Source organism: Geotrypetes seraphini, chromosome 18, assembly GCF_902459505.1.
Source record: "Geotrypetes seraphini chromosome 18, aGeoSer1.1, whole genome shotgun sequence".
NCBI lineage: Eukaryota > Metazoa > Chordata > Amphibia > Gymnophiona > Dermophiidae > Geotrypetes > Geotrypetes seraphini.
Genome location: NC_047101.1, coordinates 10,974,231 through 11,000,651, shown reverse-complemented (window position 1 = coordinate 11,000,651; position 26,421 = coordinate 10,974,231). Strand labels below are relative to the sequence as shown.

At 43.3% G+C, this 26,421-nt stretch overlaps 2 protein-coding genes across 5 annotated transcripts in view; both read right to left on the bottom strand.

Annotated features, from left to right (window-relative positions):
* DDX46 (DEAD-box helicase 46) overlaps positions 1 to 13,834 on the bottom strand; it is a 47,004-nt gene extending 33,170 nt beyond the window's left edge. The window contains exons 1-4 of one of the 2 annotated variants that reach the window (XM_033927214.1): positions 13,669 to 13,834; positions 7,518 to 7,706; positions 6,250 to 6,411; positions 4,041 to 4,149 (exon numbers count right to left, since the gene is read on the bottom strand). In XM_033927214.1, coding sequence (XP_033783105.1) covers positions 4,041 to 4,149; positions 6,250 to 6,411; positions 7,518 to 7,706; positions 13,669 to 13,685 — 477 coding nt within the window. In that variant the 5' untranslated portion in view covers positions 13,686 to 13,834. The remainder of the gene's footprint in view (positions 1 to 4,040; positions 4,150 to 6,249; positions 6,412 to 7,517; positions 7,707 to 13,668) is intronic. The other variant, XM_033927215.1, reaches the window with a different exon arrangement.
* Positions 13,835 to 17,666: 3,832 nt separating this feature from the next.
* CAMLG (calcium modulating ligand) lies at positions 17,667 to 25,832 on the bottom strand. Of its 3 annotated transcripts, none has more exons than XM_033927642.1 (4): positions 25,508 to 25,832; positions 22,479 to 22,954; positions 20,530 to 20,595; positions 17,667 to 19,570 (listed from the first exon to the last, which is right to left on the bottom strand). In XM_033927642.1, the coding sequence occupies exons 1-4, from the start codon at positions 25,716 to 25,718 to the stop codon at positions 19,379 to 19,381; spliced, it is 945 nt and encodes a 314-aa protein (XP_033783533.1). In that variant the 5' UTR covers positions 25,719 to 25,832; the 3' UTR covers positions 17,667 to 19,378. The 3 variants fall into 3 exon arrangements, with proteins under 3 accessions (XP_033783533.1, XP_033783534.1, XP_033783535.1); XM_033927643.1 differs by having other exon boundaries at positions 25,586 to 25,825; XM_033927644.1 differs by having other exon boundaries at positions 25,404 to 25,524.
* Between the last annotated feature and the right edge of the window lie 589 nt (positions 25,833 to 26,421).

Genomic DNA, 26,421 nt, shown 5'->3' with positions numbered 1-26,421 from the left:
AGGAATAGAAGCAGAATGGGTCAGCGTCAGTGATGAAGTGGAGCAAGTAAGTTTAGGAGGAGCGATTGACATTTCCAGAAAGGGCTTCTTCAGGGAAGAGACTTGGCAGACAGTCCCAGGATGCCTATGTCTCCTCCCCTGCGATGTTCTCCCATCCATGCATTCCCTCCCAGACACACTGCCCGTGCCCCAGCCGCTCCAAGGAGGCTGCCCCAGATGAGGTCCACGGTGAATGCAGGATTCTCTCCTCTGCGGGAAAGCCGCCCGGAGCCGACAGTCGATCTTCTTAGCGGATTGCAGGGGGGGAAGAGTTCACACTCTTTGTAGGATCGGGTCTGTGTGCTCTCGGTGGTTGTGGCTGGTCTCATTACTGCTTAGGTGTAAAAGCAGTTGATCCCATAATCTACAAAATGCAACCTAACTTGAGTTCTGACTCATTCATCTACAAATGCTGAGCAATAGTTTGTGAACTCTCTAAGAGTCTTTATTTTAGCATAATTTATATTAAAAACATTATTTCATCCTAATTTAAACTCTGATGAGAGAAAAATTAACAACTCTGGAACAAATAACTCTGATAAGTAAATATATTTTGATAAGTTTTTCAACAAAAAGATTTAACAATAATCATCCTTATGTGAACCCTTCAGTCAGTGACTGGTGGCACCTCCATGAGAAGTAATAACTCACAACAATTAGAGGAAATTATTTACACTGTCCAACGTGACACGGACAAGAGGACATGGTTTAAAGCTAAGGGGGGACAAGTCCAGGACAAATGTCAGGAGGTTCTGCTTTACGCAGCGAGTGGTGAACGCCTGGAATGCTCTTCCACAGGAGGTTATTAAGGAATCCACTGTGCTAGGATTCAAAGGCAAATTAGATGCACATCTCCTTATGAGAGGCATAGAGGGATATGGGTGGTAAAACTACATCAGGTGTATACCTGACAGGGCCTCCGCGTGTGCGGATCGCCGGACTCGATGGACCATGGGTCTGATCCGGAGATGGCAGTTCTTATGTTCTTATGTTATGTTCTTATGATCGATCTTTCACATTACCCTTGAGGAATTTTGGTCCATTACTCACATTTTAGAGCTTCCTTGCATGATCAGCTCATTCCAGATCTTGCCCACCCTCATGGTGGCCAATCCAGGTCATTAGTGCAGAATCCCAAAGAATAGCAACATTCCATACAGAATCTCAAAGAATAGGAAGTTTCCAGAATCCCAAAGAATAGCAATATCCCATGTCACCAATCCAGGGCAAGCTGTGGATTCCTCATGTCTGTATCAATAACAGACTATGGACTTTTCCTCCAGGAAACTGTCTGAACCTTTCTTAAAGCCAGCTACGCTATCTGCTCTTACCACAACCTCTGGCAACATGTTCCAGAGCTTAACTATTCTCTGAGTAAAAAAAATATTTCCTCCTATTGGTTTTAAAAGTATTTCCCTGTAACTTCATCGAGTGTCCCCTAATCTCTGTAATTTTTGATGGAGTAAAAAATTGATCCACTTGTACCTATTCTACACCACACAGGATTTTATAGACTTCAATCATATCTTCCCTTAGCCATCTCTTTTCCAAACTGAAGAGCCCTAACCTTGTTAGTCTTTCCTCATACGAGAGGAGTTCCATCCCCTTTATCATCTTGGTCACTCTTCTTTGAACCTTTTCTTGTGCCGCTATATCTTTCTTAAGAGGCGGCAACCAGTTGAGGTCACACCATGGGGCGATACAGAGGCATTATAACATTCTTAGTTTTGTTAACCATCCCTTTTTAAAAATAATTTCTAGCATCTTGTTTGCTTTTTAGGCCGCTGCCACACATTGGGCAGAAGGTTTCACCGTATTGTCTACAATGACACTTGGATCTTTTTCTTGGGCGCTAGCATCTGGTAACTGTGATTTGGGTTATTCTTCCCAATGTACATCACATTGCAGTTGTTCACTTTAAATTTCATCTGCCACTTGGATGCCCAGTCTTCCAGTTTCCTAAGGTCTGCCTGCAATTTTTCAGAATATGCATGCATTTTAACAACTTTGGAACAGTTTAGTGTCATCTACAAATTTCATCACCTCACTCATCATTCCAAATTCGAGATCATTTACTGCATGCCCCATTTTTGGCTCAGTTTCTGCTCATAGGCAGATGGCTTCACACCCTTCCAAATTTTCTGATATAAAGCTGAATCTATGGCTATATCGGAGATGGTAAGCTGCGCAGACCTTGATGTAGCAAAGTGGTTACCATATCTCCATCACCATGCTTCATAGTCAGAATGAAACTCTGATTTTGGAAGATAATGTTATGGTCATCAAAAAGTTCAATTTTTGATTCATCTGTTCAGAGATTATTTTTCTATAAGTCTTCTGCGTCTCATCCAGATGTTCTCTGGCAAACTCAGATTGGGCAGAAAGGTTGTGGGCATGGTTTCTTCCTAGCTATTCTCCCATGAACACCATTCCAATTTTTGTCTCAAAGGTAAGACGTGAACCAGCTGCAGAAAGAAGTTTGATAATCTACAGATGTTAGTCTGGAGTTCCTTGTAATTTTGTGGATAATTTTTCAGTTTGCTATTGGGGTAATCTTGACAACATGACTGCTTCTATAGTTTACACTTTTTTTCCCATTTGTAGACATGGAGGGTAATTTTAGAAGTAGCTATGTAAATTGATGTGGTCAGTATGTGTCTAAGCAGCAATTTTTGAGCCAGGCCATAAGACCAAAAGGGAAGGGATCTTCCATTTGTATTGGAACTTGGATCAGGAGTAATTTTGTCTACTTGAAGCTGAATCAAATCCACCATGGCATTTTGGGGCAACCACAATCACTGATCCAGAATGGTTAGCAATCCTCCAAATCACCTAGCTCATGGAAAAAACAGGATACAGGAGATCGGTGATCAGAACCGAGGCTATCTCCGAATGAAGGGTCTCCATCCTCAAATGAGTTACCTGAAGGGATGATTCAATGATAAGATCCAAAAGAGAATATAAGGAACCTTCCTTCTTTGAGACATAAAATAAATAGAATATTTTCTCCGAACCCTTTTGACCTTGGGAATAACCAATCCTAGATCAAGGAAGCACTACAAGGTGGATTGAACTCTTTGCAAGGAGACTCCAAGAATGAATCTGTAAGGGGTTGGGAAAATTCTAGCCTGTAACCTTCTTTGATAATTTCCAGTATCCACTGGTTAGTCATTACCCACTCAGACAGAAAGGGTCAGGACATTAACTTTGTGATGAAACCCTTCTATCCTCCTGAAAGCAAGGCCGTCTGTTAACTGAAACTTACAAAGAAGAAAGAAAGAAAAGCATAAAACTTCCATCTTCACCTGACAATTGATGGTCATAACCCATTAGTTCTGGACTGGTCTGTTTAGAACATTAAGGAACCTGTAATTCTCTTTTATTATATTTGGGGTTTACAAACTTTTTACATTAACCTTCAACCCCATTAACATTTTCCAGAAACAAATTCTTGCTTATCAAAAATAAAATAAAGATGAATTTTACAAGCAAATTCATTTTTAAAATTCCAATTATATGGAATACTCATCACCCACATGTCCTAAAGTGGCAGGCAACTCAGCATGAAAGATCTCAAAATTTTATAGCTGGTGAATTGTATAGTTAGGCAAAGAGAATATCTGCCCAGTGGTACAATACAAAATAGCTGTGGTATTAAAATGCTACTGAATGAGTAAAACATTATTAGAGAAAGATTATTTTACTACTAATAGCTTCAGTGAATGAATTCAAGCAATAATCAGAGGACTTACTTTATCATTACTCCATAAGCCTGTGTCAATATCATGTGATATAAGTGATGAAAGAATAATTGGTATGAGAAAAATTACGGATGTTAGGATTGTTTAGACATTCAAAAAGATCCTTAGCATCTTCCCATCCCACAATAATACTGTATCTACAGAAATCCAGGGTCAGGTTTAGTGATAGTTGATGGAGCTGCATCCAACCCATTCAATAAGCCGATGGCACTGCAAATATACCTTCAATAGTCTACTTACACTGTCCTCTTTCTCTTTTTCTTTCTCTTTTTCTTTCTCATCATCCTTCTCATCTTTTTTCTTTTCCTTTGAAACTTCAGTACCTTCTGTTTTTTCTTTAGATCTTGATCTGTAATATCAAAACAACCTTATAAAAGTTTGTCATTTACCTAGGAATTAGTGACTGATTCACATACTGTACAGTATTAATCAATAATGTCAGGTCAGCAACCCAGAAGCTTTTTGACCTTACTTTCTCTTCTCCATTGCAGCTGGAGTGGAAGGAGCAACCTGCCATCTCAGTACCTTTTTTCTTACAAAATTACCACCGACAGAAACTAAAGACCTACTATATGTCTGTACCTTGTTAGGTAAAGGGATTTAGATTTAGCTCACTCCTTTCTCGGTAGCTCAGAGCAAGATCCATTCACTTATAGTATGCATTTTCCTGTCCTCAGAGGATTTAAGTTCATACCTGAAGTAAAGGAGAACTAAGTGTCTTGTCCAAGATCATAAGAAGCCACAATGAGATTTGAACTTGGCTTCTCTGTTTCTCAGCCTACTACTATAACCACGAAGATGAGGAGGCAGAGGTTCCACCCATTCAACCTCCTTTCTACTTCAGAGGGTAGACAGATAGAAAACAGACCCATATCCTTGGATTCACTCTGCTTCATTAGACTGAGAAGAACTCATTGGCTGTGGATTCCCCTGTGCTTCAGTAGTGGGGTATAAAGGAGGACGCAGGGGGAGATGGGTTCTCTCCTACTCCACCCAATGTTATATCCCTACGTGCAGAACCATCATACTAACTGTTCAGTGACTTCAACTGAAAGGTAACCTGTTCAAAATTTCAGAGCTTCTTTCTTTCCCAGGAAAGTAAATTAACCTTATTCCACCACAAAACGATAAATACAGAACATGAACAATAGAACATGAATAATACAGGCCCAAATTCTACAACCTGCGCCAATCCTGTGTCAATCACGCAACAGAGGTGGTTAGAAAATCCTGCCTCCAGCAAAGATAGGTGCCAGAAATATAGGCCAGAGTTTTCCAGGCCTACATTTCCGGCGCCTAATTTTAACGTGACTTGCGCCTCCGGAGGCACCTACCAGACCAGCACAGAAGCTGATGGGACGTACCAAAGCAGTACCCGTCATGTGTAGGACCCCTGAATGGCCGCCACAAGAACACGCTCACCGAACACCGCGTCCCAATGCGCCTGAACATCCACGTGGTAGTGTCGCACAAAGGAATGGAGAGAAGACCAAACCACAGCCTTACAGATATCCACTGGAGATACAAGAGAAGACTCAGCCCAAGAAGCTACCTGACTCCAAGCGAGAAATTACGGTACAGGCTTCGTTGAACAAGGTGTGCCGAAGCAATAGCCTCCTTGATCCAGCGTGCAATGGTAGCCTTGGAAGCACCACCCCCCACTAAGAGGACAAAAAGATGATCCGACTTCCAGAACTACTGAACAGACTGATTGTACTTGGGACTCACAGCCCACTTTTACTACAGTCAAAAGTTTGTTCTCAGCCTCCACTTGCTGGTCAAGGTGCATTATAACCCATCAGTTTTTGTGCCGGTCTGGAGGGACGATAAAGAAATGGTATTTGCTCAAGAGGAAACCCTCCACAGAGTAGAAAGCATGCATAGGACCAAAGGGGTCAAAGAAAGGAGTCACCAGAGATCATGCAACAAAACATTCATTGAGGAAAGACCCAACCTGGCCAAGTTTCTGCTAACCAACCTGCATCAAGGGTCATTCAAATTTCAATGCTACTCAAGTTACATGATTCAGACGGAGAACATTTTTCACTCCTTTTGGAACCTGACACTTCCATCCTCTTTATTCTTTCACCCTCACTTCCTCCCATAGCTCCTCCCAACTCCTACCGCTTGCACCTGGGCCATACCTGGCCCCTGGTGGCTACTACTGCTCGTTCCTGCTTTTTCCAGCCTCAGGTAACCACTACTGCTTCTATTCTCTTCCCACCCGGCAACAAGAGCTTATGTTTAGGCAATTTGGGGGGTTTTGCAGCTCCGACTGTTGCACATAGACCATAGTAGTAAGTTAAAAGTAAAAACAATGAAATACAGAAACCTAATGTGATAACACATTTCCAAAATTCAGAGTTGAAATTTCTATACAAAGACATGAGATAAAATGGCTAGTATGCAAATCAAACTCAAGGAAGATACAAATTGCTGCTCTAAGTACCGTGTCTCTGATTTTTTGTTCTTGCTGGGGCTGAGAGAGTGTGACCGCCTGGTGCGGCTCCTACTGCGAGACCATCTCCTTTCACGACTTCGAGATCTTCTCCTCTCTCTACTTCGCTCCCTCTCTCTGCTTCGTTCCCTCTCTCTGCTTCTTGATCGCCGGCTGAAAAAAAAAATAACATGGAACTTTATTTTTAACCTAGATTATTTTTTAATCTAGATTTTATTTGGTAGGCTACCACCAGAGCTCAAGAATGCTTGAAATGGATATGGAGGAGAGTGACAGGAAAAAAAGTTGGGAGGTAACAGTAATACACATATCCATGCCTTCACTTGTCTCAAATTAAAGAGGCAAAGGCAGAAGTGAAAAAAGGAAAACAAGAAATAGATAACAGAAGTAGGACCTATTAATATCACAGATATGAGGTTACCAGATTAGAATTAACAGGCTACACCTACCAGAACGCAAACACAAGCAAAAAATCCAACGGAAATGCAAGTTGGTGGTGGCCAGATACCATCCAGTAATCTCACATGTATGGGCAACAACCTTGATAGTTCTGTTTAGACTATTATAAAGCTTGGTCATAATATTGAAAGAATGGGTAATAAACAGGGGAACTTGAAGACTCATCTATCCAATAATTTGTTTACATTCCAGGATGAGAACTAGTGAAGACAATGAAAACTGACTTGTATAAAGTGGGGTTACTTACCTGTAATGGAAGTTCTCCATGGACAGCAAGATAAAATCAGCCCCACAATCCTTCTGCCTCCCCTCATGACTGAAATGTAAGTGATCCCAAGATAAAGAAATGACTGGGGAAGTGGGGCACCCGTTGCATGGAAGGCAGCAGTGCTGGAGTGGTAGGCTGCAGGCAGACTCTGTGTATCACCTCCCTCCAGCGGTGCCAGTTCTGGGCCTTGAGGGGAGGAAAATTGCACTGCTGTTGGAGTGAGGGCAGCCTTATGTCTGGCTGATTATTATCCTACTTGTCCACGGAGAACAAGTAATATCCTATAAGAAGAAGTTAAGTGTCTATGTTTAGCTGCTGTGATAATCATTTGAAGCCAGGACTGGGATAACTGGGCAAATTCTCTTAATCAAATGGTCTGTATCTGCTGTCACTATGACCACCACTACAACGGTTACAGACTGCATTTTCTGTACCAATGAAGACAGTGTTAAAGGAACCTGAAGGTCCAAGCACAACTGCTCCCAATCTATCAGAGAAACTCTCAAATTTAAGAGCATTACATAATTCGCACCTCAAGCGCTTCCTATCCCGGGAGCGGGATCTTCTCCTGTCTCTGCTTCGGGACCTCTCCCTCCTGCGGTCTCGATCTCTGCTTCTAGAACGCCGTTCATCTCCTCGCTTGACTCTTTTATCAGAAGGTGAACGGCTTTTGGATCTGCTTCCAGAACGTCCACGGGAGGACGATCTCTTCCGATAATGCCTAGGTTAAGAATTGAAGGGCATGTTATAACTTATAATACTCAAAATATAACCCCTCCTTCACATACACAATTTTTTTTGCAGCCCATCAAAATATAATCACTTTGAAGGTCAATCTTTCATCAAAGTGCACTATCTACAAGCATTCATTGGTCCATTTTTTCAAATTTAAATAGTTATCTTAATTCATAAGTCCTTAATTTATAAATCTTTCTTCTCTGCTCTTTGCTTGTTTTGTCCAACTTAATTTGTATTTATATTAATATTTGTTGTTGTCACAAGAGGATATATGAGGGTTTTTCAAAAGGCTTCAGCACTTTCATATTTTTGCAGAAAATAGTTGGGGTGGGAGAAGTGGTAAAATGGTTCATAGACAACGGCGCGAAAGACAAAAGCGCGCGCTGACAATTGAGCGCAGCGCACGCCGCCGCACTGCTCTAAATTAGTTTTTAGGGGCTCCGACGGGGGGTTTTGTTGGGAAACCCCCCCCAGTTTACTTAATAGACATCGCGCCGGCGTTATGGGGGGTGTGAGGGATTGTAACCCTCCACATTTTACTGTAAACTGAACTTTTTCCCTAAAAACAGGGAAAAAGTGAAGTTTTCAGTAAAATGTGGGGGTTACAACCCCCCACACCCCCCACAATGCCCCCACAACGCGGCGCGATGTCTATTAAGTAAAGTGGGGGGGTTCCCCCCCACTCCCCCCCGTCGGAGCACTAAAAACAGTAATTTTAGAGTGGTGCGGCGGCGCGCGCTGCGCTCAATTGTCTGGGCGCGCCTTTGTCCCGGCGCGCTTTTGACCTGACACCGGTAAAATAGCATGGTGTAGAATGTCATGTGACTAGTCAGGCAGGCAAGCCGGCTCACCTGTGGAAAAGTGATGTAATTTGCTTTTGAGGTATTTAATAGTGTTTGAAGATCCCTCATATATAATCCTGAGCACAATAAAATCATAATACAGAACATATTCAATTTTTAATGACAATCTTACTAGTCTCCTAGGAAAACATCAATTTATCATAATGACCTACAGGCCTAAACAACAATTTATTATTTCTATAGCGCTACAAGGCACACGTAGCACTGTACATGCTCAGAAGAGCTTACAATCTAATTATGACAGACACGTAGAGGGAGCTGAAGGTAGCACGGGACTATTAAGGGAATGACAGGCAGATATGATGGTTGGGTCATTGTTAAAATGCAGCTTCAAATAAGTGGGTTTTTAGCCTGGCTTTGAATACCGCCAGAGGCAGAGCCTAACGTAGCGAGTCAGGCAGGTTGTTCCAAGGGAGCAAGGTAGAAGGGACGGAGATAGGAGTTGGCAGTAGAGGAGAAAGGTACAGAGTGGAGATACTTAAAACAAATGGGAGATGAAAGTGTATAAGGTGACCCTTTAATCTGGAGAACAGCAGGGGAATCCTTACTGTACTAGACTCCACCTTCTCCAATGGGAAGTCAGTGAAGACAACTTTTCCAGGAACAAAAAATGTTATGCCTGAATCTAGAAACCTCCTCTTTATTGCAATGTGTTACAATTTACAAGAAACTTCTCACATGGTTAAAACATTATATATCTGGGCACATATTACTATGCTTCCCTTGGGTTCTACAATTAGTCATGTTCATTGGGATTATGGAGATATCTCCATTCCTCCCCTGCAGCCTGAGTTCTCTTGGGTCCTGAGTTGGATAACCTGGACATACTGAACTACCTGGTGGAGGACTACCTTGTGTATGTTGGACACTACAGCCATTTTAACACATATTTTCTCACAGTCTAAAGCTAACCAGATGGAACAGCTTGTACTTTGCTAATCTATGAATGCATGTATCCTTTTGAAATGCTACTCCTGCTGGCCTAGTTCTTGTCTTCCTAAGGAGGATACTTCTCCAAGGTTCAGTGGCCATTGTTCATTTGTACTGAGCTGTTATCAGTGCCGTGTGACATATGCAAGGCACCCTGAGAAGCCATAAAACACCCATAACAAGTAACAACCCCTGAAGGATGAAGGGGGAGTAGGGATGTGGAGGCCTGGTGCCTGTCTCTGAAGCAAGCCATGGGATCCAGGCATGGCCAGGATGCTGGAATATCACCCTTGCATCTTTGTTTCAGTTTTCTGCATTAGACTGTCTACAAGGACACCATCCTGAAGACATACAGTGTTGTAGAACAAACAAATCAGCTTCAGCAAGGTGATAAGGAAGAAGTTCATGAAGTGCCCTCTGTTTCTGGACTGCCCGGGCCCCTCTCGTGGGAGGGCGTGAGAGAGGCGTGGACTGAGAGGAGGAGTTAGGTATACATTATTTTACATTACATTTGTGATTTCTATTCCGCCTGTGCCTTGCGGTTCTAAGCAGATTACAGTTAAAAGAGATCAGGACAATACCAAGAGAATTACATTACAACGATTTAAGTAAATTACATGTTGTGGTATAGAAATACAAGTATAAGATATCTGAATTTATCGATAGAATAACTTGACAGGGTTCAAGTAGTTACAAGGTTCAGTGGGGAAAACAATATAGGCAACTGAAGAAAGATACCCAACTTTGAAGGAATCAGTTAAGTGGATACCTAAGGGAGATGCTTATTTAGGAGTTTGGATATTTTTCGTAAATGAGGTTCAAGGGGATGACTAGTGTGTTATTTGCTGGGGAGAGTGCATGTGCGATTGGGGAGGGGAATATTAAGTAAGGATGTGTTTTTTGAAAAGAAATGTTTTGATTTCTTTCCGAAACACTTTGATGTCTGTTGTTTTGATCATCAGTTTGGTGATGGTGGGGTCAATTTTCGCTGCCTGTACCAATAGGGGATTACATAACCAGAATTCGGGGATGGACTTTTTGGAACAAAGGAAGAATTGCTCTGTATAAAAAACACGTTCATTTTAGGTAAAGCCAGAGAGAGATTCACTTACTTATGCTACGGGGATCTGCTAGCCCCCTGCTAAGCATATGGGTGCAAGTTCTTCTCTCCATTGCATATTCTGAACTGACAATACATTTTTCTGATATGTCTCCCAAAAAGGGAGAAAAAAGGTAGCCTCAAATACAGTATAAACCGGGAGGGGGGGGTGTATTTCTTTTCAAGTGCCCTGCCATGCACTTCCAGCCCTCCTTTCCTTCCTACCCAGCCCTTGAGGCCTTAGCCCTGGTGGTCAAGCAGTGAGCTGGGACAGGAGCAATCCTGTCTGCATCCTGTCCCAGCCAACTATAAACCACTTCACCTCCCTTCGGAGTGGATTCCTTCTAAAGTGGCACGCAGCTATGGAGAAATAACTCATCTGTCTAGAATGTCTCACCTATTGCACTGGACTATAAATTATACCATAATAGGAAACAGAAACATCCATATAATAGATATGGATATACTGTCAGTACAAAAACAAATAAAACACCTTAACAGATACACATTAGAACATTCAAATAACAGATATGATGCTAATACTATTTGTATAACAGAATAAAACATCTTAATAGGTAACCAGTGAAGTAAATGCAATTGAGATATAGAGACAAGACAAGATGGATAGTACAAAGGCACTGGGATAAATAGATGGGTGGCTAACTGAAGACAGATATATACTGTTAAATAAGATATGAGGAACTGGTCTACGTTAGTGGATTTACAGCCAGCTAGACCAACTACTGAATAAGTGAATAGCCAGTTGCCACATATATTAAAGGCTTCAGAGAAGAGCCTGGCTTTTTCACCTGCTTGCTGAAGTTCGGTATAGCCAGGAGAATGACACAGGGACAAATTTGTTCCCCTCCTGCAGGAACTCAATTTCCCTGTCCCATCCCAGCCCCATTCCTGTAAGCGCTGCCTTAACCGCACAAGCCTCGAACACTTATCATTTTAAAGTGTTTGAGGCTTGTGCAGATGAGGACAGAGCTTGCAGGAATGGGGAAGGGACAGGAAAAATAATTCTCCGGGATGGAACGCATAAAAATTTGTCCCGTCATTCATGAAAAGTCCCCCCTTTTTTATTTTCTTTATTTTATCCATACTTATATTTTATTCAATTTAGTATTGTAAACCGCTCTGAACTGTTTTGTGGTATTGCGGTATACAAAAACAAAGTTATTATTATTATTATTACTTTGATAGGCAGTATATCAAATACAAAGTAAACTTGGAAACTAGTGTAGCCCTGCCAAGAGAGAGTTTTAAAGAGTGAGGGCTACTAAGACTTGCTGGCAGGTATCATATCATGCATTTTCTTCTGAAGCGAGTACAGACAGCAATGCTTTTTTAAAGGACTTTAGAGGCCTCAAAGGTGGGTAGAATCTAACTTATTTTCGAGGTCATATTCATGCACCTTTCCGATTTCTCATACAACTTTCTTTAAGTCAATCCCTTTATTCTCTTCCCTATCTGTCTATATCAGTGGTTTGAAACTCGCAGCCGCCAGGCACTATTTTGAGGCCCTCGGTATGTTTATCATAATCACAAAAAGTAAAACAAAAGTTTCTTGATCATGTCTCTTTAGCTATAAATGACAATATTATTATTAAGACTTAGCCAAAAGGAAAGATTTACAAACTCTAAAGAGTTTCACCTCATGCAAAATTATCATTTCTTTAATAAGACATGAACTATTTTTTTTTTCTGAGGCCCTCCAAGGACCTAAAAATCCAAAATGTGGTCCTGCAAAGGGGTTGAGTTGGAGACCGCTGGCCTCTATGTTCCACTTACTTCCTATACCAGTGGTTCTTAACCTTGTTGGAGGTACTGAACCCCACCAGTTTCAGATGCGTGTTCACTGAACCCTTCTTTATTCCCTTCGTTTTGCCGGAGCTAGACTAGAATTACTCAACTTGGCATTGCAAATCATGCAATTAGGACGCTGACTCCCATCACGTTCCGTTATACATGTGAATCCATATTGTACATATTCGTCCGACCACTTTCGTATTTTGCTCGACATAGTTAGTAAGGGATTAAAATATTAAGATAGGTATCACACGACGTACCATCACAACAGTTACAATTCGACTACTGTGCGCATCAAATCCCCTGCAGCACAGATAGGCCAAGCGATGTTGCGTGATCACCTGCAGCCAATTATGGACAAGTGGGGCGTATCATCACGAATCATAAGCGCTTCGGTCACGTTCAATCATCTATCAGTTAAATCACAAATTTTGATCAGGAATTGATTGATGTATATAAGGCGTTAGTTACAGATTGATAGATCAAGAAACCGAGTATACGATCAGTCTTGATCAAAATCACAGAATAACTGATAGATGATTGAACGTGACCGAAGCGCTATATGAGTCGGAGGTGTGTTTTGACCTCCGCCAAACCCGCGAGACTGACTCGCCGAACCCCTGGGGTTCGGTCGAACCCAGGTTAAGAACCACTGTCCTATACTGTGCATTGTGTCAACACTGAACGTAGTAGCCTATGGGCTCCTTTTACGAAGATGCGCTAGGGGTTTTAGCGCACGCATGCACAAAATTACCGCGCGCTAGCCGAAAATCTACCGCCTCCTTTTGGCTAGCGCGCTCGGGAACTTAACACGCGTTAAAGCCCTAGCGCACCTTTGTAAAAGGAGCCCTATGGCACAGGGTTACAGGCCTAAAAAAAAAGGGGGGGGGCACACATTGAGACATCCGGGTTTTACTTCCACTGAAAGCAATGGATCTCTCAATTCATCCTCCTTTTCCTGGAGCCAAATGACAGCCCTACTAGATGGGGTTGGGTTTTTGTTGTTTTTTTTGGGGGGGGGGTTCTGCTGTGCGCCCCCTCGGATAATAACTCGTCCAAAGGCCACTAAAAGCCATCAACGTGTCTGAGCCGGGGCCAAAAGGCCGGTTTCCCTGGGAGACCAGCCTCGTTCCCGGGGCCCGGCCGTCCCCCACCCCCCACCTCGAGCCAGCGCACGCGGGCAGCCATGCGCGCTCAGGCCGCGCGGGGGGGGGGAACGGGCCGCCTCGCCCTCGCTTTACCTGGACTCCCGGCCCATGGCGTCCTGCGCTGCGGGGAAGCTCTGCGCACCGTCACCGAACGCGGGCGAGGCGAGACTTGGCCACCCGCCGGCCGCTAAGCGCCAACTCGCAGCGCCCTCTGCAGGGCGGAGGTCGCTCACCGCTGCTGCCAAGCGAGCCTGTCAGCTGGGCGCTGGAGGCCTCTTCTCCGTGTTTCTACGCGCCTTGCGGGGGAAAAGGGGTAAAACACGGACCTGACGGACCTCGCGGATCTAAACCCCCCACGTCCTTAAAAAGGGGTAAAACGCGGACTTGACGGACCTCGCGGATCTAAACCCCCCGTCCTTAAAAAGGGGTAAAACACGGACCTGACGGACCTCTCGGATCTCAAACCGCACGTCCTTAAAAAGGGGTAAAACGCGGACCTGACGGACCTCGCGGATCTCAACCCGCACGTCCTTAAAAAGGGGTAAAACGCGGACCTGACGGACCTCGCGGATCTCAACCCGCACGTCCTTAAAAAGGGGTAAAACGCGGACCTGACGGACCTCGCGGATCTCAACCCGCACGTCCTTAAAAAGGGGTAAAACGCGGACCTGACGGACCTCGCGGATCTAAACCCGCACGTCCTTAAAAAGGGGTAAAACACAGACCTGACGGACCTAAACCCGCATGTCCTTAAAAAGGGGTAAAACACGGACCTGACGGACCTCGCGGATCTAAACCCGCACATCCTTTAAAAGGGGTAAAACACGGACCTGACGGACCTCGCGGATCTAAACCCTCACTTCCTTAAAAATCTGAGGTCCGTGCCACTTGTAGTTAGTTAAATTGGTTTCCTGGAGCCCCAGTAAATCGGCTCTGACAGACCTCGGAGACAATTTAGCTCTGACGGATCCTTCTCAGCATAGGGAGGGAAAAGTATTAGGATCCGTCAGCGCTAAAATGTCACCGAGGTCTGTCAGAGCCGATTTACTGGGACTACCGGTATAAAGTATTCATTTTAGAGCCGCTCCACCACTAGCACTAATCTCTGGCTCTGACAGACCTCGGTGACAATTTAGCGCTGACGGATCCGTCTCAGCTTAGGGAGGGAAAAGTATTAGGATCCATCAGCACTAAAACGTCACCGAGGTCTGTCAGAGCCAGAGACTAGTGCTAGTGCTGGAGCGGCTCTAAAACTAATCCTTTAAACTGGTTTCCTGCAGCCCCAATAAATCGGCTCTGACAGACCTCGATGACATTGTAGCGCTGACGGATCCTAATACTTTTCCTTCCCTATGCTGAGACGGATCCGTCAGCGCTAAATTGTCAGCGAGGTCTGTCAGAGCCAGAAACTAACTACAAGCGGCACGGACCTCAGATTTTTTAAAGGACTTGCGGGTTTAGATCCGCGAGTTCCGTCATTACGGTAAGGATGTGCTGAGACTGCAGTCGGTCCAGAGAATGGCCACCCGGATGGTCTCGGGACTCAAGGATCTCCCGTACGAGGAACGGCTGGATAAATTGCAGCTGTACTCACTCGAGGAACGCAGAAAGAGGGGTGACATGATCGAGACATTCAAGTATCTCACAGGCCGCATCGCGGTGGAAGAAGATATCTTCTTTTTCAAGGGTCCCGCGGCAACAAGGGGGCATCCGTGGAAAATCAGGGGCGGGAAACTGCACGGGGACACCAGGAAATTCTTTTTCACTGAAAAGGTGGTTGATCGCTAGAATAGTCTTCCACTTCAGGTGATTGAGGCCAGCAGCGTGCCTGATTTTAAGGCCAAATGGGATCGACACGTGAGATCTATTCACAGAGAAAGGTAGGGGAGGGTCATTGGGGTGGGCAGACTAGATGGGCCGTGGCCCTTATCTGCCGTCTATTTCTATGTTACCCCTTCCCTCTGTCAGGTCCGTCAGGTCCGTATTTTACCCCTTCCCGCCTTGTGGCCTTCAGCATTCGGGGCAGCCAGTGTCGCTCTCGCTCATGCTTTCCTCCACCCATTTCCTCAAGAGCTTTCCTGCAGCCTCCTCTTGGCAACACAAATTGCATCAGAGAGAGCCAGACGAAGCTGCAGCAAGGCTTGCAGGGCTGTTAGAATAAGCCTGTTTGCACTGCAGCTGCTGCTTGTGAGCCAGGGAAGTTTTAAAAACGGACAAATGTTCCCTCTTTAAAAACGGACAAATGTTCCCTCTTTAAAAGTTATCGGAACCCGCCATGCTTCCATTTTCTCCGTTACGGCACCAATGTTATGGAACTCTCTTCCTTTATATTTAAGATTAGAACAAGACCTACAAATATTTAAAAAGAACCTAAAGTGTCTTCTTTTTAAAGAAGCCTTTAATTGACAGATTATAAATACTCTTTCTTCTTGACCTTTTTTCGGTCTATCATTTTATCCCCTTATCTCCCTAATATGTTTCCCTTTTATGTAATCTTTTAACAAATATTGTATTTCCTCCCCACCTTCCCATTGTTATCAGTTGTCTTCCTGTTTAATGTTGTTACCCAGTTTGTTTAGAAGAATAGTAATTGTATAAGTGAGTCCATTTTAAACACTATTTTATTTATGTAAAACGCACTGAAATTGGAAAAGCGTTTAATCAAACAATATAATAAACTTGAAACTTGAAGAGAGAGAACTGAGGCCAGAAGCCTTAAAAAGAAAGCAGCCAGGGCTCCTCCTTGTTTAATGCCTAAGGATCTCACTCACTTTACAGATCCTTGTTTTAACTCCCATAGACCCATGAGGTCCACATGAGTTAAAACAAAGATTTGTAGAGTAACCAAAGTTAAAAATGAGGCTCCTTGGGGGTCCCACATCATAGCCACTTTCTTTTTAAGTCCATGCACTTTTAGTGTCATGGGGCCCACCTTTCAGTTTCTACGCTTAATGGTTTCTTTACTGGTTGGGTTTGCTGGTGCTGAATATTGCATGAATTTCCTGATGTCTCATCCTAGCTCTCCAGTTTGTTGTGTTCAGCTTTTCTGCACCCCATGCAGCTAAAGCACACGGCCTTAAAAAAATAAAGCGGCCAGGGCGTAAGGTCCATACAGATCCTCGTTTTAACTCCTGTGGATTTCACGGTTCCCACTCACCCCTGAGGTAAGCAGATTTTTAGAACAAGTTTTTAGGGTAGAGATCCACGAGGTCCATGGAATCCTCATTTTTCACAGTCCAGCTTAGAGGTCTGCACGGGAACGGGGATTGCGGGGGTCCCATGGGAATCCCCCCCTAACCCACAGGACTCCCACAGGGATCCCCCTCTAGCCAACGGAACTCCCACGGGGATGGAAGGCTTTGGAAGCAGGGTTCGTCCATATAATATAACGGACACGTCAGCTTTAGTAAAAGAGGGGGTTTATATGTTAATTACAAAAAAAGGGTTCCACCAAAGAGATTCCACAAGGAAAACAGCAATGCAAACAGAAAAGAAACTGTGGAATTGATGATCCTGTCAGAAGTAATTGCTGCTTTTTATAGGATGGGCGGGGATGGAGGTAATTCCTTGCGGGGATGGGTGGGGATGAAGAGGATCCTTGCGGGGACGGGTGGGGACGGAGAGGATCCTTGCGGGGATGGGTGGGATTTCTGTCCACGCAACTCTCTAATCCAGCTGAAAAGTTCTCAGCTCGACCAACTTCCTAAATTCTGAGCATTATTGTCAGTGAAACTGTCTGAAAAGAATGTTATTTTATTTTGTTAAGTACCAATTTACAGAAACAGAATTCTATCTTGGCATCATTTCAGATCCTTGATTGAACCATGTCATACATTCATGAAGTTGGCTGGACTAAGAACTTTTCAGTACCCCCTTCTACAACCCAGATTAATAGCTTAATCAACAGCCCTAATTAACACACTATTTATATGCCACAGTCAAAAGGGAAAATTTACTTTTCAATGGATTGCAATTCAAATGGAGGACATAGAGCAGGGGGAAATGAAATGGTTAGAAAAGTGCAATAAATTTCAAAATTATTAATAGAACCCATATCACTTCAGTTTATATATAAATAGACCACACAGATGAAGACTTTACTTTTTATTATTAAATTGGTCACTTCAATTGATTCAACATTAAAGAAACCATGAACTTACAAAACACACAACATAGGGCTGTATAACCAAAAATCCCCATCACTTCTACATTTTCTTGTAGTGTGTAGTAATCTAATGCGACATCAGAATTCCGAGATGTAATTTCATGCTAAGGGACAGCAATTCACTCATGGAACTGGGAGATCATTAGTATTTGACAGCTATTTTCACTTGATAAAACAAAGTATAAATAATGTTTTCTGTAACAAATCCAGATATAGATTTTTCAGCATCTTCAGTAAAAAAGCATAAGTGTTAACAGAGAACACTGCACTAGGTCTGATGACCAAAAGTGGCAGAAAGAATGAATAGGAAGAACACAGTGAGGATTGTGTACCATGGGGGGGGGAATAGAATTTGCACTTGGCTCGTTAAATGGCAACATTAAGCACACCAACACACACAGACATGGGCAACTCCGGTCCTCGGGGGTTGGAATCCAATCGGGTTTTCCCCAATGAATATGCATTGAAAGCAGTACATGCAAATAGATCTCTTACATATTCATGGGGGAAATCCTGAAAACCCGATTGGATTCCGGCCCTCGAGGGCCGGAGTTGACCATGTCTGAGCTAATGTCACCACATAAACAGAGCCGCATAAAAGTCAGTCCTACCTTCATGTGGTGCCTCAAAACCGACTGTGTTAGTCAGCTCTGCAAACTTGGAAATTCAATGCTGGTGAGGTCAGTAAACACTGAGCTCTGCCATTTGAGCTTTGACCCTTATAATTCCTGCCATCAACCTTTAAATGATAAGCAATGCAAAGAACTCCAAAGGGAGATTAGTGGCGTCATGCTTTGCACTCCCAATGATGGTCTGATGAACCAGTAGTGAAGGGTCATATTTTAGAAGTTTATTAACCTGCAAGCTCAACTTAGTCATAAGGATAAAAAGAAAGAGACCCTTAATTCTGAAGGTCTTCCCATTTTACCACTAAATGATGTTTATACACTCTCATGCATATTGTACACTAGACCCAATCCTTGTATTATTTATCACAGTTTGTAGTCCAGGTGAGTTTTCTTTTTGATATTCACAACAAACACTCTCCCTTACTGGGTTTATAAGTTAGAATTTAGTTACAATCCTATTAAGCATTATTATCTATGACTCACTAACATAAAGAAATCTACAGCCTATGCATGCATAAATGTAATAACATGGGAGAGTCAAAAAGAGGACTAATCAGCCCAGACAGGCCATTTACTAACAGTTATCATGTACTAAGGCTGTTAATGCATGTCATTTGCCACAAGGCCCATTACATAACAGACACTGTGGTAAATAATGTATATCAACATTAGCGTGCGTTAACTATCGCTAAGTGGCGATGTAAGTACGGTACTAATAATTTAAAAATAAAGCAAGACAAATTTATCCCACTTGAAAAAAAAAGGAAAATGCAGGATTGGTGTACTAGTTTCAGATGGCGAATAAGTATATTGCACGGTACAAACAATATCCCATGACTGCATGGGGACCCTGTTTTCCCAATTCAAACCAAAACATCCTTTCAAACTTTGCAACAAATAAGAACTATAAATAAAGCCCTACTCCTGTGTGCATATAATTAGTAATGATTCGGTACAAGATACAGAAGTGGAAAATTGCATTGGGTTCTCTTTTTTGAGTTCTGTAACATCAGGGTACTGCCAAACCAAAAAAACCAAGTGTTTCGTGGCAGAAGATGAATGTAAAAAAGTAGACACAGAGGTCTGTGAAGACATCACCCATCTTGCTGTAGGTGTCCATAGAACGACTGATCACCTCTGCAGGGATCCCAGACAGAAGGAGGGCTGCAGTCAGCACTGTAGTTTTTGTTTTCTTGTCCCCCTGCAAAAAACCAAACAAAACCCTAAAATACCTATGAAATGGGAAGGAGAGCTAACAGAGACATGGGGGCTACTCCTGCAATGCTCCAATGTCTGGTTCCACTCTTGAGAGTAGGTGATGGTCAGACAGCCACCAGATGATAGTTGGCACTGCCCTCTAGTGGCCCCCACGGCACTTGCACTCTGTCTGTTGTGCTGATGTCGGTGCCACCTCTAAAGGGTGGCTAGCCTATAGCCTAGCACAGGGGTAGGGAACTCCAGTCCTCGAGAGCCATATTCCAGTCGGGTTTTCAGGATTTCCCCAATGAATATGCACTGAAAGCAGTGCATGCAAATAGATCTCATGCATATTCATTGGGGAAATCCTGAAAACCCGACTGGAATATGGCTCTCGAGGACCGGTGTTCCCTACCCCCTGGCTTAGCTAGTGGAAAGGCTGGCCCTGGGGGAGGAGGAGATAGAACTTTGTCAATGAAGGCTCATAGTACGCAAATACATCTCTGATAGGGACCAGTTCAATTATGCTGGACATCTAAAAGGAGGAGGAGGAAAACACTGGCCACCACAGCCTTTTTATATCCAAATATTGAGTACCAGGGCAAACCTGGATACCCATCTGAGTACTTGAAAGCCACTGGCACTTATACAGGTACTGGTAATATCCAGACTAATCCCCAGATAAAGTAAGGACAATCTTTTTGTCAGTCATCTGGTTAGAGGGCTGAATAGTACCACTAACTGGGAAACTCCCAGCTCCACCCAGACAACAATGAGGCGATCTGATTGGATTTTCCGTGGCACTATCCAGTAAGCGCCACGGAAAATCCAGGTATGACCCTATCAGCAGGACTTATCCTGACAGAAACACTCCTGCCTGGATAAGTCTAGCTGAATATTGGCATTAAAGATGAAATGCCAATTATATTAAGCAAATGCCACCTGCCTAATGGTCTTTCTTACCTTGGGGAAATACTTAGACAATCCCATATAAGCAAGTTGCAGCGTGAGGAACGGTGCAAAAATGGACTAGGGAAAGAAAAGAAAGCAAAACAAAAACATAAATGCATATGAAAACAGCATGGAGCAAATCTATACATAACACTCACTCACTGCTCCCTTCATCAGCCTTGTCCGAGAGCTTACAATGATATCCACCCACGACAGAGGTGTTCAGTTCTAGTATACTTTCATGAAACTTGTGCTCTACATCAGTGTTTCTCAACTCAGTCCTGGAGTACCCCCTTGCCAGTCAAGTTTTCAAGATATCCACAATAAATATGCATCAACTTGATTTGCATACACTGCCCCCATTATATGCAAATTTCTTTCATGCATATTCATTGTGGATACCCTGAAAGCCTGACTGGCAAGGGGGTACTCCAGGACTGAGTTGAGAAACACTGCTCTACATATCTGTTACAAAAATGATGTTAATGGCACTCAGGATCCAGGAAGCTATTCCGTATGGATGTGCCATAAGGGCTAATACTCGTCTGACAAGTTTTGAGCTCTAGTTACAGAAGTCAGATGACCTAAACTGTCATTACGCTGCCAGTCATCTGATCAACTTGCTCTTTTGGATTCCAAAATGTGATTTTCCTAAAGTAGTTGGGTCTTCAGCAACTGAAGTCTTCACAAGTAGCTTCCTACTAGGAATTGCCACCCTTCATTTCCACTCAGAAAATCTCTCCTAGAAGTAGAAACTGTGCTACAATTTATTTAAATTTAATCTAAACATTTATAGCTGGTATATTGCACCCATAACCTGCTCAACCACAAGCTCAAGGTGGAGGGCAAAGAATCATATCATCATACAAATCAAACATCAATCTACAACCATCCAGTAGTTCACAAATACAGTAATAAAAATGGGTGCAAGTAAAAGCATAACCTTTAGGGGTCCTTTTACTAAGGCGTGCTAATCAATTTAGTGTACACTAAATCATAAGGCGCCAAGTATATTCTATGACCCTGATTCTAGCTTCGAGGCACCGTTCAGGGCAGTTATCGATCAACCGCTAGACAGTTTATAGAATCGCGCACTAACTCCACCTACTTTCTCTAAAGGCATCAGTAGGCGCTTATTGGAAAATTCATTTTTTGATCTTTTTTGGTGGGTTTTTTTTTATAACAGCGCTTTCAAATATCAGCGCTGATTAAGCCACTTAAAAAAATTAACCCCCCCTTTCACTAAGCTGCAATAGAAGTTTCTACTGCAGCCTAGAGATCTAAATGCTCCAACACTCATAGAATTCCTATAAGCTTTGGAGCAGCGTCGGCAAATTTAGCGCCCCGGGCCGCAGTACAAACCACTACCATAGCTTAGTAAAAGAGGGTCTAAGTTAGCCCCTAGATTGGCTAGGCGCATCAATCTAAGCACCGTTTACAGAATCAGAACTTCATTGTTTTAAAGGAAAAAAAATTCCTAAAATATATATGGTTTCCATAGTGACATTCATATAGCCACGAAAACTCACTTGACAAATTCAAGACTAAACTAAAAACATTCTTATTCCAAGAGGCATACCATAGCATCTAAATATTTCCAAAAGCATAGCAGTATATTACACGAACCGCTTTTAAGAAGCGATCCCCTTTCCTGGTGTTTTAGTTCCATCTTCCACCCTTTCCCTTAATTAATTTGTTTTAATGAAATAATTACTAACTTTCCCCCTCCTCTTTACCCCCAAACTCATGTTCGTATTCGTAATCTGTCTATTTAATGTTCATATTTTCTTCTCCAACCCCCCTTTTAAAATTTAACATTTTTTTTAGCTTTGTAAACCGGTCAGGTGCACGTCGATGGTCGGTATATCAAAATTTAATTAAACTTGAAACTTGATTTGAAGCTCAAGACACGGTAAATTTCATGATTTAGCTCCTTCCCTTAAAAAAAACAACAAACTTACCAAGTACTTGCATATAAAGACCCTGACACCAATGGCAAGGAGAGCACTTCCTATTAATCTAAAAATGCGGAATGAATCAAATTCTTCTGCAGAATTCCCATTCTCCGGGCTTGGTTTCTCACTAATCATCTGGTTTCTCAGCTTCAGGGCTTCATCAAATCTGGACAGATATTGGTCTAAGCCGTGCCGGGGGCCTCGCTCTGCTGTCTCTGATGGTAGGTCTCCTCTGTGTCTATGCCGGAGCTCACTGCTATTATCATTAGCCATCTCTGCTGTCTTGCTGAAGGAGTCCATTATTTCTCCAAGGTTGGATCTCTTCACCTCTGAAAGAACATTGCTACGATGTTCAGAGACTCCTGTTAAAGTAGCTGAATCTCCTGACATGTTAGCTCCCCGTTTTGACATAGATGAAACAGGAAGAGAGTCTGGCTTAGGCTGTTCATGATGAACTTTTGGCTCTATTTTGCTTTCATTGTCTAAATAAATAAAAAGAATGAAAATATGTGTGTTGCTCTTAGAAGTTTAGGACATTGAATACTTAAACACACAAAAAATCCTAGTGTGTGCCCCAGACATCTTAACTTCTTAGGGTGAAATTCTATAAATGATGTCTTAACTTAAGCACAGTAGGTGCCCTACTGGCTATAGAATGACACGGTGACAGAATTCATCACCGTCCTCATCCCCATGGAGAACGGCAAGAAGCCATCCCCATGTCATTCTTTAAAGAGAGAGAGAAGAATCAGAGTATGAATGGGCTCAGCCAATGTCCCTCAAGCCTTGCATTGAAGAATGCTGGTGTAGAAGGACTGAGGCTGAGATAGACACTAAAGAATGACAGTCTCTGGTATCCAGAGCAGATATTGTGATTTCACCAATGCCTAAGAGCCAACCTCATCAGTGATGTCACAATGGCTTCATTATCCTATACTTGGCTCACATAAGAATCAGAGTATGCATGGGCCCAGCCACTGACCCTCAAGCCTTGCTGGTGTAGAAGGACTGAGGTTGAGATAGACACTAAAGAATGACAGTCTCTGGTATCCAGAGCTGATACTATGATGTCATAATGCCTTATTCCACCAATAAGAGCCAACCTCATCGGTGATGTCAAATGGCTTCATTATCCTATACTTGACTCACATAAGCATCAGAGTATGAATGGGCCCAGCCACTGACCCTCAAACCTTGCATTGAAGAATGCTGGTGTAGAAGGGCGGACGTTGAGATAGACACTAAAGAATAACATGGGATAGTTTCCTATGGTTATCCGAGGGGACGGAGACGGTGATAAATTCTGTCACCATGCCATTCTCTACTACTGGTGCCTAAGTTAAGAGGGAAATGCCATTTTAAATGGGATTTAAATAGAATAAAAATTCAAAGTGCCTAATGGTGTAAACAAACAGCGCCAGAATTGCTCCTAATGCTACTGTAGGCGTGGTTAACGCCTACAGTGGCATTAGGTGAAATTCATACCAAAGATAAGAACTGGAAATGTAGGCCTTGAAAACCATGCCTTACATTCCGGTGCCTATTTTTGCCAGAGGCACAATTCTCTAAACCAGGGATCTCAAAGTCCCTCCTTGAGGGCCGCAATCCAGTCGGGTTTTCATGATTTCCCTAATGAATATGCATTGAAAGCAGTGCATGCACATAGATCTCATGCATATTCATTGGGGAAATCCTGAAAATCCGACTGGATTGCGGCCCTCAAGGAGGGACTTTGAGACCCCTGCTCTAAACGGTGCCATTGTGTGACTGACACACGTTTGGCGGCCACTGACAACAGCGTCGTTTAGAGAATCCGGCAGTTAGTACAAGAATGATAAACTGCAATCCTAGAGGGCTGCAGACCAGTCAGATTTCCAGGCTATCCCTAGTTAACATATATATTTGGAAGCACTGCCTCTGTTGTAAGCAAATGTATTCATGCATGTTCATTAAGGACAGCCTGAAAACGAGACAGGTCTGCTGCCTTCTAGGATTGCCGTTTAATATCTCTATCTTAGTGTTTGCAATCAAAGTGTTCAGGAGTTAGAGTTAGAGCTACAACATGAAAATTAAACTAAGAATTTTGTTAAAAAAAAAGATTCTTGAGACATACCTCATATATTATGTGACTCACAAAGCAGTACAAAATACTTCTTTGGGACACTTTAGTAATTTGCTTATGATGACAAAAGCTTGCATACCAAGCATAGTTGATGGTGTGAGCTTTAAAGTGCCCACCCAGCCCCCTAAATCAAACACTGGGATCAGGCATATTACATTACATTGGTGTCTTCTATCCCGCCAATACCAGTTTACAACAAGAGTTGCAAAAACAAAGAAAGTTCAACAAACGGAGTAGAGTCCTGGCTGAAGTTCAATACAAAGGGTACAAATCAAATAAGAAACTGAATTCAATTGGCGACTATAATATTTTTTAAAAAATGGAATTTTACATAAAAGAAAAAAACAACTAATATATATATATTTTACAGGACAAATATACTTGCACTGTTAAACACCACTAACGCTTTCAAGCGCAGTCAAAGCATCCCATCCTATGCAGCATGACTTGACTTTTATCATACTGGTAAATAAATATTGCATTACCAACAGTATGATGCAACCGAATATAAAACTTGGAAGGAGGCCAAACGTTGTCACTGAGCAGCAGCAGCAGCAAAATGTACGCTTTCCCCCCCCCCCCCCCCAAATACACAAGGACAGAGCAGCCTAATCATTTCACAGTTCTGTCTTTAGGCTATGCTACTCATTTCTGAGCAGAATTGCAGAGGTCCTGCAATTCAGTCCACTAATGGCCATCTCTAAATCATCTACTTCGGTACACAGCGAGGGGATGGGACTCGATATACTCATTTTGCATCGGGGGAATGGCAGCCCCCAAGCCCCAGGTTCTCAGACCGCTGCACTAACCGTTTTGCATGAATTATTATAGCCTTTAATGCTGCCCTTTGGCGAAAATCTCGCCTATCTTGCACACAAGAGGAGAACCCCCCAGCTCAAGGCTAGCAAATCACCCAAGTGGGATGGGGATCGAGGCCAGGAGCAAAGGTCCCTCCCCCGGGAACCCAAACAGGCTCCGTCCCGATCCCCACCGTCGGCGTCGCCCAGGCTGTGGAAGCCCATGATCTGGCTCATGCGCTGCTCCGAGTTCAGCAGCAGCTTCCTCCGGCGCGCTTCGGCCCTCCTCTGGGACGCGGACAAGCCGCCGCCGTCCTCCTGCTCCATCAGGCCGGGGCTCCGCGACACAACCGTTAAATCGCGCCGCAGCCCGGACGCTTCAGAGGGGGGCGTGCAGCTCCGGCGCACGGCGATGACGTCACCGGCGCAGCGTCGATTTCAAAACGAGGCTTGGCCTCAAATTCTCTCAGCCTGCAGCTGGATCCGTGACGTCCTGTTTAGAGGGGAAGCTCTTTCGAGCAGGGACTGTCTTTGGGACTCTGTACAGCGCTGCGTACATCTGGTAGCTCTATAGAAATAATTCATAGTCGTAGTGTGAAGAGTTTCAGTCTTTGGGGAAATAGACCTGAGATTGTGATGTCATAATGCCTTATTCCACTAATAAGAGCCAACCTCTTCAGTGAGGTCACAATGGCTCAGGGATTGTCCTGTTCTCCCCTCAGCCCTCCAACCCAGCCAGCAGATTAACCCTTCCCCTTAACTGTATCCATGACATCCTGTTTAGATTGTAAGCTCTTTCAAGCAGGGCTGTCTCCTTGTGACTCTGTACAGCACTGTGTACGTCTGGTAGCGCTATAGAAGTAATTCATAGTAGTAGTGGGAAAAGTTTCAGTCTTTGGGAAGTGATGTCATAATGCCTCATTCCACCAATAAGAGCCAACCTCCTCGGTGATGTCACAATGGCTCAATTGTCCTCAACTCCCCTCTGCCCTCCAACCCAGCCAGCAGATTACCGTTCCCCTTCACTGAA